The 19,135-nt window shown below is 51.3% G+C and overlaps 1 protein-coding gene across 1 annotated transcript in view; it reads right to left on the reverse strand.

Annotated features, from left to right (window-relative positions):
• Positions 1 to 255: 255 nt before the first annotated feature.
• Positions 256 to 19,135, reverse strand: part of LOC111148644 (calmin) — a 106,681-nt gene continuing 87,801 nt past the window's right edge. The window contains exons 7-13 of the mRNA XM_022505395.1: positions 17,781 to 17,974; positions 16,291 to 16,373; positions 10,382 to 12,058; positions 6,833 to 7,029; positions 3,061 to 3,121; positions 2,380 to 2,450; positions 256 to 424 (exon numbers count right to left, since the gene is read on the reverse strand). Of these exons, the coding sequence (XP_022361103.1) occupies positions 256 to 424; positions 2,380 to 2,450; positions 3,061 to 3,121; positions 6,833 to 7,029; positions 10,382 to 12,058; positions 16,291 to 16,373; positions 17,781 to 17,974 (2,452 nt within the window). The remainder of the gene's footprint in view (positions 425 to 2,379; positions 2,451 to 3,060; positions 3,122 to 6,832; positions 7,030 to 10,381; positions 12,059 to 16,290; positions 16,374 to 17,780; positions 17,975 to 19,135) is intronic.

A 19,135-nucleotide genomic window follows, 5' to 3' on the forward strand; every position in this document is an offset into this window, starting at 1 on the left:
CAGGATCAAACGCCACCTGACGCTCTAGTCTGACACACACCTGCATGTCGAGGACGCAGCCAGGGAGAAAAGCACGCTCAGCACTTAACAGGACAGAAAGGAAACCGGGGAGAAGCAGGGAGAGGGGGGCCGGTTCCCTGTGGCCCTCTACGGTCTGCACAGGTGCCCTCCTCCAGCCCCTAATAACAGTGAAGGAGGAAGAGCTCCCGCCCCCTGCTCAGGGGCCTGTGGATTTTTATTATGCAGACACGTGCATCAGAGTCTGTTGACGTCCAGCTGTGGGAACAGCAGCAGGCAGTAAACCAGGAGCCAGAGGAAGAGAATAAAATACATCATATCCGGCTGCTGGACAAACTGTGTCAGAGAGTCGCTCTGGGGGCTCTGGCTCTCTAGCAATGTGGCTTCGCCAGAGTTGTTGGCCTTCCTGCAGGAGGGAAGACACAGGCAAGGCAGTTACTCTCGGGTCCTGGATCGGAGGACTCCCCCGCCCTGCCTCCCCGGTCTGTAACCTCACTGCCCAATGGGAGAGCCCAGGGCTTCCCAGCCAGCCGGTCAAGAGGCCCCGCGGGGCAGGTGCCGACCCAAGAGGAGGGCCGGGGTCCCGGGACAGCGCTGCGTTTTTGCGCAGGCTCAGTTCATCCGCACAACCCTAGGAGGGCTGGGCCGTCAGCCCCATTCTGCAGATGGGCATACCGATACTCACGGGGGGCCGTGGCTGGCTTGCTCAAGGCCACACAATGACTAAACTCCCCCACCCCCCTCATCCAGGACACCTTCCTTTATGTCACGGTGTCCTTAACGCAGAGCTGGACACTGACGGCACTCTGCCATCTGTCACTAACAGAGGGGACGTCATAAGTCATCTAAAGGAATAGAGTGCCCTGATTACAGATCATTTAAAAACAGCCATCGGAGACACAGGCACGCCCCGCCCCCCACCACCCGGCTTTTGATTTTGGCTTTGGAACAGAACCTTGAAGATAATGGCTAGACTTGACTTTGGTCCGACTAGTCTTTCTTCTTTTGTGTTACAGAGGGTGTCCAAGTGACGTTTCACTTTGGCTTGGTGGATAAAACCTACGAGGGTGAGGTGACCACAACCACGGCTCCCAGTTCCGGCCAAGGAAAGGGCTGGGGGCATCATCTGACTGGAAGGGGGTTGGGGGCTTCTGTTTAGACCTGCATTTATGGAAAACTCAAGTGTGAGCTTCTTAGAGTCATCTGGGGCGGGCAGTGGAGATTATGAGGAGGGAAAACCACCTCATCCCTGATCCGTGTCCTGATGCAGAGTCGAGGCCAACAGGGGGTTAAACGATGGCCTTTTGGTCTAGGGACTCATTCACGTATGACAACGGACAGAATTTTTCTTTCTTAAAACTTAAAATTTAAACTCTATTTATTACAAAGGTAATAAATGCTCCAAAACATTTAGAAAGCATGATTGCATTTCTTCACCTTCTAGTTTAAATTGTCAAAGTCTCTATCTCCTGAAAGTGAAAAGCACTACTTTCCTAAGGAGTCTGTCATGCCCGGTGGACAACGTGAATTAATATTTCCGTTTTATGGCAGAGGAGGGAAACAGGTCTTGCCTCTGGCCAGACAGACAGGCTTCTAAGGGTCACACTCACGGGTGTTGGGCGATATTCAGAGAGGCTTTTCCACTCCAATAATCTAAGTCCTTCCAAGCCAATTGAAATCCATGGCAAATATTAAAAAAAAAAAAAAAAATCAAGACAATTAAGTGATTCGGTAACTTTAACAGGGATGGGGGAATCTCCGGATTGCCCGAGTTTGGGGGATTCCTCTGGGCTCCTGTGTTCTACATGGGCTGCGATTCAGCAAGATCTGACTAGGCCATCTAGTTCTCGAACAGCAAGAAATACTTTCATAGACATCCTGGCATGTTTGTACTCCCTCTTCATGTCTGCTCTGATGCCATAAAACTGTAAAATCAGCTCAGTGAGCTTCTGAGTATTGTACCTGCAGTGGCGACACAGAATGAACACGGGGTCAGGGGCGACCGGGTGGAGACCACACCCAGCATCACATCTCTCCTGCCCCGCTCTACCCCTCCCCTGCTGCATGGTATAAATGCAGCCATAGGCTCATGACCCTGATCCGGCTTCAGACGGAAGCATTATCTGAACCCTGTCCCGCCCCCCGGTGTCCATCAATTTCCACTCTCCCTCCTGCTTATATCCAGTTTCCATTCATTTGCTCTGCACCAGGTATCTCCTTGCAGGAGCTCAGGCGATGACTACGGCCATCAACCAACGAGAGGTGGAGAAGAGCCACCCCACAAAGTAGACTGTATCATGGAAAAAGAAAAAAATATATATATCTACAGACCCCACAAAACTTGCGAGGAAAGCCACCAACCTGGTTAATGTTCGGTTTCTCCTGTCATCCAGATCTGCTGCATTCCTCAACTGAACATAGCTAACATGATCCTACAGTGAAATTTATAAACAAAACCCCCGCAACCCAATTAGTAAAGATGAAATCTCTGAAACAGAAAATAAAGTGATTTTAAACATACAAAGCCAAGCATGCAGCGCTGTTCTCAACATTGCAAACATTCAGTTCCCAAATCAAGTTGCTAACTGACGTTCTACAGCATTCTACCCTCTCCCCTAACCCCCGCCTAGTGAATCAGAGAGGCACCACCACCCGCCACCCGAGTCGGGGTGTGGACCACGGTGCTCTGGGTCCCAACACAGCCTGTGCTAAGAGTCGCTGCCTTAAAGTGTCGCACGGATATCTCCGAGGGTGGGCTACCCTGGGCATACCGGGGTAGGGTTGGGGGTCTTGGGTGCACAAAGAGGCCTTCGGGCTTTACCATCATTTTTTATCACTTTATTTAGTCACACCCCCTACTGCCCACACTGGACATCCCACTGGACTACGCTTAACCACAAGGTTTGAACTTGCTTCTCTTCTATCCAAAAGTCTATCTGTTGCACATCAGTGATTTCAAAGCTCTGGGCTGAGGAGGAGGAGGAAGGATGGAAATGAACTGATTAGCAGGGGTCATGCAGAAGAAGAAATTCACATACTAACCGATTCCAAAGACCTGTTAGTATGTCGTCGAATGTAAATGCTGGAGTCACTGTGACTAGTCCTGAAAAACAAACACACGTTTTGAATTGGTTGCCACCAAGGGCTCTTCACGGCTCAGCTGTCCGGTCACCCCCATCCCGAGTCCTCCACCTGCGGATCTAAGGCAAGCTAGGATTTCGGACCCAGCAATGGAAATCTTATCCAGTACGCCCCGTTGGGTTGGGGTGTGCTTACAAATAATGGGATGGGTATTAGAGACACACTGTGGCCTCATCTACAAGGAAAAAAAAAAAAAGCAAAAATAACAGGTAGAAAGAATTTTAAATAGAAAGCAGACCACATATTTTTCAAAGTCCTAGGGTTTCAGGGAAGGAAGGGAGGTCCTTCTCCAAACAGCCCAAAATCTGGGAACTGCTGGAGGTCCTCTGCTAATATCAGATCCAGGCTGAGACTGGCCATCCGGACTCCCTTTCTAGTGCTCCTTTCTGGGCAGAGTGCTGCTGTCTGACTGTCCAGCTCTGGGGTGTGCCACCTCTTTTCCTTTCATGCCCGAGGAGGCTCATTTTCTGACCGTATCTTTGAGGCTGATGTATGTCTGATCATCTACTAGAGCTGGTTCACACGGGGCTGAGGCAAAAGATACCCAGCCAAGCAGCCTGGGCTCCTGATTAACTGGCCATCTTAGCCACATATTGTAGGTCTCTGATCAGTTTTCCTCATCTGTAAAATGGGTCATCATTCCTTCCCCAACTACTTCATGGAGCTGCAGTGCTGGTGGTAAGAACAATATACTCCAGGTCCCAAGGGCCCCGTCTTGCCGCTCAACAGGAGAACTAGGGGTTGGGTGTCAGAGAGAGCCACCGCAGTTTCCTTAAGGCAAACCTCCCACATGGCATCTGGGGCTCCAAGAAAAAGGCATCTGACCCAAGAGTTTACTCCCTGGGAATTCATACCTGGCAGCCTTGGTAATCCTGCCCGCTGCCATCCCAAAGCTTCACCAACCTCTTCCCCTGCCTTGGACATGTTTCCAGCTAACAGGCATTGAGTACCTACTATGTGCCAGGCGCTGGGTGCAGCCCCAGGAAACTTCAGTCCTTGCCCTCAATGCAAAGCATATGCTAGTTTTCCCCAGCAGGTATCACAGCACAGGAACGAAACAAAACGTATCACGAAGGAAAAAGAGCCTCAGGTGTCAGGGACCCAGCACTGTCCCACTTCACGGGACTGCCCGGAGACGCAGGAAGCCCCACCTGCTCATAGTATTTTCCAGTAAAAAAGCACATCTGCTTCAGGAAGGGCCCCTGTCCTTCTCCTGCCCTCTCTTTTTCCGCCTGCTTACTTGTAGGTGGTTTTTGTGTTCTAGGACCGTCAGGCTTCCCTCCTGAACCTCATTCTTTCACCAGACATTATCAAGAGCCTACTGTGTGCCAGGCACTGGGCTTGGCGCTGAGCCCACCCACCACAGCCTGAGAGAGCAATCTGACTCATTCATCATCCACCCGAAGAAGAGTTCTTATTAAAGGCCGGCTGCGAGCCAGGCGTGGCGCTAAGTTCCAGGACTGCTGCTCCCCATCCCTGCCTCCGGGGAGCTGCTTCCCCGTCTCAGGGGGCAGCAGATGATAAACAGAGCCTTACACAAATGACCGGAGAAAGGACTGTTCTGAGAAATGCTGTGAAGAGAGAGAGTAGGATTGTGAGAACAGACGAAGGGGGATTAAAAAGAGCCCAGAGCAATCCAAGAAGGCTACCTGGAGGAAGTGGGAGTGGAGCTGAAACCCAGGGAAGCAAGTCAGGGAACGCGCAGGGGACAGAGGGGGTCCTCAAAGGCAAAGGAGCTTGAGGGACATTCAACGATCTCAAAGAAGGCCAAAGGGCTTGGCAGGCTGGGGAGGAAGGCAGAGGTGACCCAGAGCGGACACGGATGAGCCTGGACAGACAGGTCCTCCAGAGGTCCCACAGGCTCTGGGACAACGGGCCTTTCTGCCTAGACCAATGGGAAGCGCCAGGGGGGACCCAGTCAAGGTACAGTCAGGAAAACAGGCTGTGTCTGGCAGGGAAGGTGCCCGGGGCTCAGTCCCCTGCAAGATAGCTTTAGGCCAGGCACTGACTTTTTTGAGCTCATTTTCTTGGTTGTCAAAGGGGGTGGTGGCCCCCTCTGCATTGCAGGGGGCAGGGGAGATGACGTGGTGCACGGGAGGGGCTCCAGGGTTCCTCACTCATTGCCTCCAAGGAGCGCACCTCTGCCCATCTGCTGAATGGCTGATAAGAACTGACCGCAGCTAGAATGCGAGGCAGTACTGACAGCTTTGCCCGGGGTGGGATAGGAAGCCGCGGGAGGGGTGATGCCACCCGCTCCATGCAGATCCGTCGGATCTTTGCCGGGAAAAGCCAACTGGGCCTCCTTCCCGTACACACACCGAGATGACATTCCCCTTCCAACACCGACCTGCTTTGTCTCCTCTTCCCTGGGACGGGTTTTGCGGGCATGGCTGGATTCAGCTGGTGTCCAAGATGCTCGATCCCCACAAGGCTCCCCCTGCTCCTTCTAACCCCCTCGCGTCCAGCTAACATGTCCTGTGTGCCTGCTATTGGCTCGGGCTATCTCCTCCACTCGGGATGCCTTCTCTCCTTGCCCCCAAATCCAGACCCCACTGTCCCTCCGTGCTGAGCTCAAAGAACATTGCACACTTTCCCTCCCGCTTGCCCAAGCCCCCGGGGGGCTGGGGCCGTGCCCGCGTCACCGCTACGGCTGACATCTTCCCAGAGTAACTGGTCAAGGAGCACTACCAGCTGCCCTGCTTAGTTCTCCCGACTAGATGACCAGTGGCCCCTCCCTGAGCTGGGGTGACAAGATGGCAGCCCAGGCACCTGCCTGCTAAGCCACGGATGTCTGCTGGATGGCCAATACCATGTCCCTATAGGGAGAGGGATTCTGGAGTCACGTGCAAAGTGGGTGGCAGTGTTTTGCCCCTCACCTGGGCTCCCGTCTAGCCGCCTTTTATCCTCTGTAGAGCAGGTGCAGGAGTAGAGCAGAAGGGAGATGGAAAGCAGGACCCCTGCCAGCCCTTCCTCCGGGTCCCCCTGCCCTGGCTTCTCCCCACTCTCTCCCTAAATGCTGATCTCAATGATTGCCCTTTTGCAGCCAGTGCAGCTCACCGACCACAGGCCAGAAAGGCTCACGGGGAGAATGTGGGTCATGGAGTCTGACAGGTCTGCATCTGAGACCCCAGCTCTGCCGTCCCCCAGGCTGGGCGGCACCCCCAGAGCCTCTGTGCCCACCGTGGTGACACACAGTCCCTCCTACCCACCTCGGGCGCTGCTGTGAGAATCAAAGAGGGATTGGATGGGAAACACTTGAACGCATCAGGGCAGGTCAAACAGTGGCTATCAGGGGGCTGGGGTGGCCCCAGAGCCTCCGAGTTGGTGACGTTCCACGCCCCACACCTACTCGGCTTCTGCCATCTTGCTGTCCACTGCCAGCTGTCCCCCCAAGGTCCTCGGAGTGGGGAGAAGACAGGCCTCAGGTCCTTCCAGCTCTCTGGGCAGGGCGGGGCAGCCCGGGTGGAGAGGATGAGGGTGAGTCTCTTTCTGATTCTAGCAGATGACCCATTGGCCAGATGAATTTTGTATGAACCTGTGTTTCCCTTGCTGTCCGGTCCCACCCCTCTGCGTCCCCGCACTCTGAGTCTTCGAATCAGAAACCAAGAATGGAATGAGTTCAGGGAGCAACTCTGGAGCTCGGTCCCTAGGGAAGAAGAGAGTAACAAGATACCTGGAGAGGACTTTGTGGTCGCCAGTGTCTTCTTCGAGGTCCTCTGAGGATCGGACGCTACCGGGTGCTATAAATATGGAACTTTCTACGTGGTCCACGTGCTTCCTTTTCTCCTTTTTTTTACTGCTGATCGATTCTCCCATTACCTTTTCTTCTAAAGAGTTTGCTGAGTTTCCCGGGTTTCCGAATTCCTGGGACTTAAGGACAAGACAACCAAACACGAGTCAGCGTTTCATGCTGGGAGGCCCAGTGCGTGATGCCCCGCCCCCGGCCCCCACCAGCAGCGCTCCACTCCACCGAAGTCCAGAAAGCTAGGGCATCCCCTCCAGTTCTGCCCCTCCTGGGCAGTCCTTCCAGCATGGCCTGTCGTGGAAGACAAGCCCACCCGCACTCGGGCTCCCTGGGCAGAGGGCAAAGGCCAGAGACTGTAAAAGCAGCATGTGGGTTTCAGAGTCACTCCGACTGTTTTCACTTCCCGGCTGAGTTAGTTAGCTTACCCAGTTGAATTTCTCTTGCCCTCAGTCTCCTTGTCCTGTCTGATGGGTATAATCATGATCAGTCTTTTCTCACTACACCACAGTGTTTCCCTCGAGGGCTGCCCCGTACAGTGGGCCATGTGGGGCCCTTCACACAACCACCATCCGGGAAGCCAGGTGGGCCACCAGGTGCAAAGGGGGCCCCTGAGCTGGGAGAGGTGCCCACACACACAAACCCATAGCTCGTGGGAGGACAGCTTCACTGTGCCTCTGGTGGCTCACAGGGCAACATATCTAGCATCTCCTTGGCGAGCAAGATTCTTTGATCGCTGTCCACAGTGGGCAAATCTGGAGCCCATCAGCAACGTTCCAGAGGGAAGTTAAGAAGCCAAGAAGCAGCGGCGCCTGGGTGGCTCAGTCGGTTAAGCGTCTGCTTTTGGCTCAGGTCATGGTATCAGGGTCCTGGGATCGAGCCCTGCCTCGGGCTCCCTGCTAAGTGGGGAGCCTGCTTTTCCCTCTCCCTCTGCCTGCCGCTCCCCCTGCTTGTGTATGCTCTCTCTCTCTGTTCAATTAATAAGTAAAATCTTAAAAAAAAAAAAAAATGGAAGCCAAGAAGCCTGGGGATTGCTGGAGCCCCCTCTCCCTGGGTGTTACACGTAAACCACGAATCTTGGAACACTGCATCAAAAACTAATGACATATTGTACCATGACGGACATAACACAATTAAAAAAAAAAAAAAGAGTCCCTTCAGGGGCTGGAAGAACCCGCTCAACAGGTATGGGAAGCTGGGGATTAGCGGGGCTAGTCCCCCCCTCCAGGAGAACAAAGGTCCTTGCAGGAACTAAAAAAATGCTCCTAGCAATTTGGAAATGCCAGTTCCTTCTCTGGGATCCAGGGGTCAACGCTACCGTTTTTGAAAGGTGAAATGAGAAGAGGGCATTTTTTTTTTTTTTTTTTTTTAAAGACTGGAAGAAACTTTCCATGTTCTAGTCTTCTTGGAAGACTTTACTTTTTTTTTTTTTTAAAGAGGCCCAGGTATCCAAGAAATGCTCCTGTGTCATCTTCTCTGACAGGAGGCGAGACTCCCAGGCCTCACATGTCCTCCTGGGCCCCAAGCCAGCCCCCCCTGGGACTACCGGGGCCCCATGTGGGAGCCAAGGACCAGGTGTGCTTGGGGGCAGCAGTGGGTGCCCGTTCACGGGAGGGGCGAGCGCCACGGGAGGCAGGTCAGAGCCCAGAGACGGAAACAGTGGCCCATTGGACCCAGGAATAGAAGCTCTCCCCAAGGGCTCATGCTGAGCTTAGTGTAGGGTAGTCAAATCTACATCTCCCAATTCCATTCCCAGCCCAGGACTCGTCCAGCTACACCCCAGATCACCTGTCCACGCGCTGGGCACATGCACCCATACCACCTGCTCCTGGCAAAGAACTTCTGTCTTTGTAAAGCAGAAGGCAGTAAAGGACAGGTCTGCAAGGCCACAGGGACATTCAGTCTACCCTGGGGGAGGAAGGGAGCTGCTAAGAAGCCATTTTAAATAGTACAGACGGGCAGAGATGAAAATTAGTCTTTCTTCCGGTCAACCACTCAGTCCCCTTTCTTCTGTCCTAAAAGATCTTCTGTCCCTTAACAGTCCCGAGAATTGCTGTAGTTGTTGTCATGGTCCCCCAGCCTGGGGACCCCAAGATCTGGTCTTCCAGCAAGTCAGCAGACGGTAGGTGGCGGGGGGGTGTGGACCTGGGCCCGGGGTTCCTCACCCTGGAGGCAGAAGGGGCAGGTGGCAGGTGGGTCCGGGCACGTGCGGAATTCCCCCACTCCCTTCTCTCTCCAAACACAGACACAGCATCGGTCCTGCTGTGCTTGCTTCTAGGTCGTCAGTGTCAGAGAATTCTGCTCCACCCAGTGCGTTCTCTGGGATTGACGAACCCAGAAGACCAAGCCACCCCTTCTGGCCCATCTAAATCCTACGGGTCTTTTGTGGGGCTACTGGGAGTGTCCCTTTCTTTGGAAGCCCTCGTGCAAGGATTTCTCATTCCCCTGAGTGCCTTTCAGCCCCCCCTCAGCCTTGACTCTCCCCTGCTGCAAGCCAGAGTGTCATCTTTATCTTGGCCTTTGACTTGACCCTACGTGTCACCTTACACCTCCCCAAGGCATCATGCAATCCAGCCACCTTTGTTTCCTGCACCTCAAGCCCTTCCAGGCTGCTCTCCAGAGTCTGAAGATTCAAATGCTCACTCTTCTGCTGGGACAGAAAATCACAACCTACCACACCAGGCTAGCAGAAAAGTCGAGAGCTGTCATGCGTTGCTGGCTATAGAGGAGAAAGCAACCGTTCTGACTGGGGAGAAGCTAGGAAGGCTCCTAGGAGGAGGTGTCACTGACACTGGGCTTTGAAGGGGGCATCAGTGTTTGCCAAGCGAAGCTGAGGGAGGCAGAGCAGAGTGTGGAGTGCCTGGGAGCCTGGGGGAAGGCTGGCTTGGCTGGAGGGGAGGGAAGGGAGAGGACCAAGAGGAACAGCAGCTCAGGGCACCCTGTACCCTTTCATCACCCATGCCGGTAGCCCTTCAAGCTGCTGGGCCAGGCAAATGGGGATACCAAGTGGTGGCTGAGTGTGTGCCCCGCTGCTAGAACTCTGAAGTGCACGTCCCCTGCTTGTAAGCAGACAATGTACCAACAGGCAATTTTCAAAACTCAAGGCCAGAGTCAAGTGTGAGCACACTGGGTTTCCTCAGGGTGCTGCAGGAGGCGGGGCTCAGGTTCACTGAGCGTGCACTAGATGTAGCTATGAGTAGCACTGACAGTAATCACAGCTACCGCTACCCTTGGCCCTCAAACATGACCTCATTCCATCCCCTCGGCCCCCTTGGGTAGAGGGCCAGGGAGGCACCCGACGTACAAGTCTCAGAAGTGCCGAAGGGTGCCAGCCCCGTCCTTGCCCGAGCCTGAGCGAGTGCATCCTTAAATTCTGGCCTGGGCTGCCCGCGAGGGAATCTTCTCCTTCTCTATTTTGTGGAGGGAGAAGAGCAGAGTCCTCATGTAGGGCCCAGGGTTCCCGAACCCACGATCAAGTACCTGCTGGTTCTCCACATGGGAACTGTCTTCAGCCTCCCCTTGCTGGTGGTCATCTGGTGGGGACAGGTCAGCAGGTTCTGAGGCCAGTCTGGCATTTTCCACACCCCCAACGGGACATGGCACCGTGGGGACACTGGCCTCGGGGACATCCTCGCCCAGCCCCGAGAAGCTGCAGCTGCTCTGAGACACCTCGACCTCCTCGGCCTCCTCGGCCTCCTCGGCCTCGTCCCTGGCCCCCACGTCACACAGATAGCCGTCCGGCTCCTCGAGATCCAGGTCTTCGTTTTTCAAGTCCTCCGCACCCTCTGCATAAGCCTCCAGAACCGCAGCCAGGGGCACCTCATAGTGCGGGTAGTAGAATAGCTCGTGGGGGATGACGGAGACCTTGGACAGCGGCGGGGAGGGCTTGAAGCCCAGGCCCTCCTCGCTGCGACTGTGCAGGGTCTCCAGGCTGACGCTGCTGCTCCGCGGCTCAGAGGGCGCCTCCCCTTCCGGCCCCCGCAGCCCCGCAACCTCCCCTTCGTCCTCGTCCAGATGGCGGCGCGCGGACTTCTGCTTGGGCTTCTCGTACACCTCCGGCTTCGTATCAGCAGGCGCCCCTCCTGGGGCCAGAGAATGGCCTTGGTCTTCTTGCCTGAGGTCCTTGTGAGGTTCAAGCTTACTGGGCCTCTCCGGGGACTCATCCGAACCTTTCCTCTGGTGAGCAGACTTACTTCTCCTCTTCCCCAGTTCCTCAGCCTGATTCTCCAAAACCTCCTCCTCCGCTGGTTTTTTCTCATGAGGCCAAGAAACCTCCTTGAAAGCCTGGCTGGTTGAGGCAAAATCTATGAGGTCCTTGTTAAATGTAGAGGCTTTTAAAGGAACGTCTTCGTAATAGTCTTTGTTACCCATAGCTTCTACGGTCAGCAGCTTGACCTTGATCTCCAAGGAATCAGCCATAACAGTGTTGTCCCCGAAGGGTGAAAGTGGACAACTGTCCTCCCCGGGGCTGGGTGCACCCTCTGGCTCCCCGTTCCAGGAGGGAGAACTCTGGGCAGTCTGCGAATGATTGATCTTACTGTCCACCAAAGAGATGTTACCTGGGGACTCATCAGAGGCTGCTTCTGAACCTTTTGGACCCTCCTGTTTTGGCTTTTCCTCAGCAGTCTCAACTGCCAGGATGTACCCATCCTGCTTTGGCAATGAGTCCTTTGTCCCTCTTGCGCTCCCTTCAAAGCGAAGGTCTTGACTGTAGAAAGGGTCCTTACTGCAGGAAGCATCCTTGTAGGTGTCAGCCTCGAAGTGCACAGTTTTCTTGATGGGCAAAGAGTTGGACCTCCGGCTGTCCTTTCTGGATGATAAAATGGAAGATTCTGGAGGTGGGTCATTGGTGCTGCTGGCCTTACCTGGGACCCCTTGGAGGGCCTGGTCGATGATCTGGGGCATGAACTTGGGGGAACTGTCTGACAGTGCATGGCTGGACACACCACTAAGGAAGCATTCTTTCTCGCTCTCGGGCTTGTCACAGACAAAGACTTTGGAGGGTGGTGGTTGGCTGGCCTCATGGTTAACAGTGTAGGCTCGCTCCCCGTTTTCAGTCAGAAGGAGCACTGTGCTCTCCTGTTCAGAGGGAGTTTCTTTGATGCGGACAAAGGTGGATTCAATAGGGGCTTCTTTATCTGAATCCATGAAATCTTCCTGCGAAGAAACAGGGCAACATAAAATCAGGAGCGCTGAAGTACAATGTATATTCCATTTTCATAAAACAAAGACCAACATGGAAAAAACCACTTCAGAACTAATGCAAAGTGTTCTCATGGAGAGATGCCAATAGTTGCTCTTGCTGAAATGTGAAAACACCAGATAGTTCAAAATAATGTATTTTTAAAATTTTTTTAAAAGATTTTATTTATTTGGAGGCGCCTGGGTGGCTCAGTAGATTAAGCCGCTGCCTTCGACTCAGGTCATGATCTCAGTGTCCTGGGATCGAGCCCCGCATCGGGCTCTTTGCTCAGCGGGGAGCCTGCTTCTCTCTCTCTCTCTCTGCCTGCCTCTCTGCCTACTTGTGATCTCTCTCTCTGTCAAATAAATAAATAAAATCTTTAAAAAAAAAGATTTTATTTATTTGACAGAGATCACAAGTAGGCAGAGAGGCAGGCAGGGAGAGAGGAGGAAGCAGCTCAGCTCCCTGTGAGCAGAAAGCCCGATGCAGAGCTCGATCCCAGGACCCTGGGATCATGACCTGACCTGAAGACAGAGGCTTTAACCCACTGAGCCATCCAGGTGCCCCAAAATAAAGTATTTTTTTAAAAGCTATGGGTGCAAAGAAATCTCAAAAAACTGAACTCTAGAAAAGGACCAGCCCTTCCTGAGTGAGTCTCAGCTACTTTACATGGGCAGGCCGTTACCTAGTCTGAGCATGGCTAAGAGAGTGAACCTACCCAGGCTAAGGAAAGATTAGCTGAATCTTTCTTGATTGCATGGGCCAGTGTGAGAGATTAAATGTGGAAGGGCCCCAAATGCAAAACCAATTGTCTTCATAGACTATTCCTTCCACACGGGGACTTTTGCTAAGAAGCAGCTGAGAGCAGGGGTGGACAGCAGAGAGCCATCTTGGTGGTACTGGCTCCCGGCATACTGGTGGAGAGAATTGACTGACCTCATTCTAAAATCATTGGAAACTAGGTGGCTGACATTAAGTGAAACTGCAATGTAGCCGTTACTGACTCCTGAGAAGGTCAAAACAATCAGCTACTCAACTAGGTCCTTGTTTGGGAAAAGGCTACATGTCTCTGGGGTAAAAATGTTGGCTATCTCAGTCTCTACTGTTCTTTCTTATACCAGGTCTAGCATAAAATATAACATTTTAAGACACAGAGAAGCAGGAAAATGAGATCCATAGTCAAGAGAAACAACAATCATTAGAAGTAGACTCCAGTATGACCCAGGGTTAGAACTAGCAAATTAAAAGACTCCAAAAGTAAGGAGGACGACAAGAAATACAGAGGTAGTTCTCTGGGCTGAAGGGAAAGGACCATAGATGGAAGCCTGGATCTGAAGGAGTGACTACAAAGCATCCAATGGTAAATATATGGTCAACATAAAAGACTATTTAAAAACTTTTCTTGGGGCGGCTGGGTGGCTCAGTGGGTTAAAGCCTCTGCCTTCGGCTCAGGTCATGATCCCAGGGTCCTGGGATGGAGCTCCCAATCAGGCTCTCTGCTCAGCAGGGAGCCTGGTTCCTCCTCTCTCTCTGCCTGCTTCTCTGCCTACTTGGGATCTCCGTCTGTCAAATAAATAAATAAAACCTTTAAAAAAAAAACCAAAACTTTTCTTAAAAAGTCTCCTATTTAAAGCAGCAATAATAACAAAGCACTTGGGGTTAAAACTCATATAGAAGTAAAGTAAATGACAGTAGTAGCCCAAAGGAACAGAGAAGCGAATGGAATTGCATTGTTACATACTTAAAAATGCATACAATACGCATTTTACTCAAAGCAATATAACAATTCAAGGCAGACTAAAGTAGGTTCAAGATGAGTATTATAATCCCTAGAGAATCTACTGCAAAGATAAAACAAGGAGACGTGGTCAAAAAGCCAACAGAGGAGATAAAATGGAAACAAAAAAAATCAAATAATAATAATAAAGAAGTTTAGGAAGGAAGGACCAAGGAGCACAGAACAGACAGGACCAATGAAAAACAATAATGGTAGATTAAATCTATGTCAATAGTTGAGAAACACACTAATAAAATGACTCATTAACTCTTGTGAGAATGGATAAAAAAGAAGACCTAACTGTATACTGTTTTTACAAGGACCTGCTTTAACTATAAGCACACATACACTGGAAAGAAAAGATGGAAAAAAAAAAAAAAAAGGTAGATCATGTAAACACTAATCATAAGAAAGCCGGTATGGTTATATTCCTATCAGACAAAGTATACTTTGAGACAAAGACCAAAACAGAAAAAGCCAATGATCAAGGTATCGGAAACAAACAACAATCCTAAATGTGTGTGCGTGTACAGCACAGCTTCAACATCAGAAAGCGAAAACTAACCGAACTAAGAGAAACCTATCTACAACCATTAAAAGTTGGAGATTTTTAACATTTTCCCCTCACACTAGTTGATGGGAAAAAAAGTCAGTATGTGTACACAATACTAGAAGAACAGAGTAACCAACTCTATCTAATCAGTATTCAAAAAATGTTCATTTTTTCACTGCCTAAGGCACCTTCTTTCCAAGTGCATGCGATCCATTTACTCAAAGAAACCATATGTTGGGCCACAAAGCAGACACGGTGTCCGGCACATGGCTGAGCTCGGCTTACCCAAGGTTTAGGAAGATGAATTACATTCAGCTGAATGGTTAAGGGACCACTGAGTGAGTGTCTAGATCAGCTGGGACTTCCCACCTGTATTCCCTTGAGGATGTAAATGGTCAGTTCTGCAGTGATGTGCTTTGTTCTGTGAACCAGGACCACTCTCTGCACGTATCTTACCTCATTCAATCTCTTTCCTCCCAGCCCCAGTCTCCGACCCCAGCGCTGGCGAGGTCCAAGTGTCAGATTTGCTGAATCTTGGCTATGACCTCGACTCACACGGTTACCGTAAGATTTAGTTGATTTCAGACTCTGCCTACAGCTTAAGAGCTCAGGGTTCATGAAGGCTCTGGTGCCTAGCATCTCAGAATTTAGTCATGGGCAGAGAAAAACGGAATTATAAAAATATAAAAATTATAAAGGGTGGTCACAATCACCACCCTTTGCTGAGTATCAACTGTCTGGCAGGCAGAAGACTGGGTACTTTATATCATCAATTTATTCTTCACCCAACTCTGCCATATGGGTAATATTTTCATTTCACTGATAACATGTATCAGAGACGTTAAGTAAGCAGCTCAAGGTCACACAGCTTTAAGTAGCAGAACTGCCATTCCAGCCCAGGGAATTCCTTTTAGGCACCTTGGGGAGTGATCTGTGGTACAGGGACAGGGGAAAACACAGACACGCAGAAAGGGAATGGAATGAGAGCCGAGCCACAGCACAGGAAGACCGCATCTGGCTCTTTGGAGGTGCATAAAATGGGGCCTCAGTTTCAGCCACATGTTGTAAGGGATCTAAGAGCCTGAACTGAGGAGTCACAGAGACCTGGGGTCTCTCAGTAGCCATGACCCTGGGGTGGTGTTTGAGCTTCTCTGACCATCTGTATCCTCATCTGTAACACACAGAGCCACATCGGGCAGGAGGGGCAGCCAGCCCGGAGACACGCAGGGCACCGATCTGACCAGCCTCCAGCTCCAAGTGCGGCTCTGCTCCCTGTCAGCATCGGCTTCTCATGCTTACTCTGCTTCTGTCTAGTACTTAACCACCACCTGAACCTCTAGAATGTTTGCTCACTTGTTAACTGGTTTAGCTAGTAGAACAAAGCTATACCAGGTCAGGGACCTCATCCATCCAGCTTACTACTGAGTCCCCCTGAGCGTGTCTTGTAAATTACCAGTGAATTCAATGGAGATTTACTGTTACATTGTTGCCATCACTGTTACCATATCAAGTTTGTCTTTTTTTTGCACACTCTGATAAAATCTGATAAACTGCTAAAATGGTCCATCGGACGCCTAGAGGATCAGGTCACCAATCCATGTGACAAGAGAGCACCTTGGACAATCTCAGTGAAGTCTGCTATGGGAAGACATTTGCAAGAGGTATGGCTGCCAATTTGCCATCCTGCTTTTAAATGTAAACCTTATCTATGATTCTGAAATTAAAATGTGCCAAGACAACGCTCAAGGGACTTGAGATCCAATTTTGACTATCCCTGCTTGCTGTACAGAGCAATGCGGCCGGAACCCCAGCTTTGTGTGATGCCAGCAGATGCGAATGTACACTTTCTGTATTAAAGGTAAGGGAAACAAACGTACGGCCTCCAGCTCCGGGAAATGTTCCAGAAATTGTGCCACGTAAGTCACGATAGACTGCTCGTCTGGCGTGTCAACCATGATGTCTGTCAAGAGAGACACAGGCGTTAGAAGGACGGCAATCATGTGATGTTTAAACACGATCAAGGGATGCTTCATGGTGAAGAGCCCCCCAGAACTTTGAGTTTTTTTTTCTCTGTTTTGTATTTGAGGAAATTTAGACCCAGAGGGGATGAATCACTTGACTATAGTCTCACATCTGGCTGATGGACAACGGAGCTGGGATGCCGAAGAATCCAGAATTCCTCGTTCCCAAGGCTGTCTGGTATTTCCTGCTGAATTCCCACCTCCTCCTGCTCTCCCCACCCCGGGAGCAGCCTGCTCACTGCTGGCCCCATCAGGGAGTCCACTGAGTCAGGACCCTTCCTCTCTGCTGGACGGAGTCCCAAATCAGCCCCAGCCATGCGGAAAGCAACCTAACAGACAGCCAAGCACCTTAGAAAGGTGCTCACTTTCCAAGTCCGGCATTCCCCCCACAGGCAGCGTCTGGTTCCGGAGGACATCCTGTGGGATGCCCGCTGAGGTCCGCTCAGTAAGATGGTCACTGCAGGTTATGTATAAATGTGACTATTTCCCAAACAACCTCAGTGTCCCCCGGGGGTAGGAGACCTAAGGAGACTTTTGGTATGCCCATGAGCTAGGCCACTGTGTAGAAATGTATAACAGAGACATGACAGCAAGAGGCACAGCGCTGCTGTCATAATTACAATGCTAAGTAAAAAAAGCAAAAGACAGGCAGTGGGAGCGGAGAGCACGGTTATCACAAGGAGCACTGAGCAATGTACAGAACTGCTGAATCACTAGACTGTACACCTGAAACGAATACAACACTGTATGGTAACTGTGCTGCGTTAAAATAAAAAACTTAATTACAAAAAGTAAAATATAAAACCACAGCTGACCCTGGAACGACTCGGGTTTGAGCTGGGCGGGGCCACTCATACGCAGATTTTTTTTTTCCCCCAAAAAACACGGTACAGTCCTATAAATGTATTTTCTCTTCCTTATGTTTTCCTTAGTAACATTTTCTTTTCTCTAGCTTACTTTACCGTAAGAACACGGCGCATAATATATATAACGTACAGAATGCGTTAATTAACTGGTCGTGTTCTCGGCAAGGCTTCTAGTCAGTAGCAGGCTACTGGCAGTCACGTTTCTGGGGGGTCAGAAGTGACCCGTGGATTTCCAAGTATGGTGGGCCAGTCAGCACCCTACCCCCCCACGTTGTTCAAGGGTCACCTGTATACATGCACCAAATGATCTCAATTACATAAAAAAAAAAAATGTAATGAGATGTGCGGGAAAATACTAAGGAGCAGGGATATAGGAAATACATACACGTCTTCATTAGATTTTTCTGTACCAAATTTGTCTACATCTTATGTCACAAAAATTGTTAACAAGCAAAAAAAGAGAGAGAGAACGAGCGCTACCTTCTGGCTCCAGGAGCCTGGGGATGTGGAGGGCCTCGTGCGCGATGCTGAAAGCCTTCTCCAGGTTCTCCCGCATGGAGTCTTCCAGGGCCTGCTTCATGTCCACCAGGCTGGGGTCGATGGCCTTGATCACCGCCAGGAAGGCCATCCCGCTTCTCCAGCTGCCGGCAAAGTCCTGCACTGCCACGCCATACCTGCAGCAAAGTGGCCACGCTGTGGGTCAGGACAGGCACACCCCTCCCTAGGGAGGAGCCCACACGTGGCAGCCTCACAAGCCTCGGAGCCCCCCCGAGCTGCCGATTCTCTAGGCTCTGGGTCCCGGGAGAGCGGTGCCGAACCACCCAGATCTCCATTTCCAGGAAAACAGAATAATGTTAGAATAATCTAGAATAATAGAAGAGAAAGGTATAATTTGCACTGAGAGGACAAATATAGGAACTTGTGCTCCCAGATTCCCAGACACATAAAGGAGCGACTCTGCACACTGTGAAGGTCACTCTGCAGTGAGGGTCACAACAGCCAATCGGGGCGTGCGGTCAACACCCAAGGTCACAGCCTGGCTGCCCCCTGTGCATTGCCAGGGGCGCAGCCACGCTGCGGCGAGTCCCGGATCCTCTGACCCTCCAGTTCCTCAGTTGTAAAATGGGGATTGTCTCATGATGACCCCTCGGTGGCTGTTGGGGGGAAGCGTTAGGTTTTGCCCACGTGGCACACACAAGCCACCAAGTAAGTGGCAGCCAATGTCATTATTCCTATCAAAAACATCAACAATCTACAAGTGAGGGATAGAGAGAGAGAGTCCTGCCAGGCACTAATTTCCTTTAGGATCCATCCCAAGACACCACCCATCTCCCAACTGTGGTCACTGACCTCTCTGAAAAGAGAGTTTCATTTAGAAATCGCTTGAGATTGCTAAGAAGCTGGAAAAGTGGGTACAGAGAGCTCCCATACCGTTCGTCTGGCTTCCCTCGCGCATCTTCTGTCCCTTGAGTCAACCGCCAGAAGCGGGACCCTGACATTGGTGGGAAACTACTGAGCCATAGACCTCACCTGGATTTCTCCAGAGGCTCTCCCGTGGGGGTAGCATAGGGTACAGACGGCGGCCACTGCCATGATACAGACACAGATCCGGTCCACCATCCCGTGGACATGACTTCTCCTTGACTGTCGCCCCACCTCCTGGCACTGAGCTCTCTTTTGGCTGATTTATTTTAAACCACATCTGAGGGTTGTTAGTGTTCACCGACTCTATCATGCCCGATCCCTCGGCCCAAACCCGAAGATCCAACTCTCTCTTCTCTTTTTTCTTTTCTCTTTTATTTCCATTGAGCAGGGAGAAGGGGCCCGATGAGTGC

This window comes from Enhydra lutris, unplaced genomic scaffold (assembly GCF_002288905.1).
Source record: "Enhydra lutris kenyoni isolate GAN:26980312 unplaced genomic scaffold, ASM228890v2 scaffoldscaffold20, whole genome shotgun sequence".
NCBI lineage: Eukaryota > Metazoa > Chordata > Mammalia > Carnivora > Mustelidae > Enhydra > Enhydra lutris.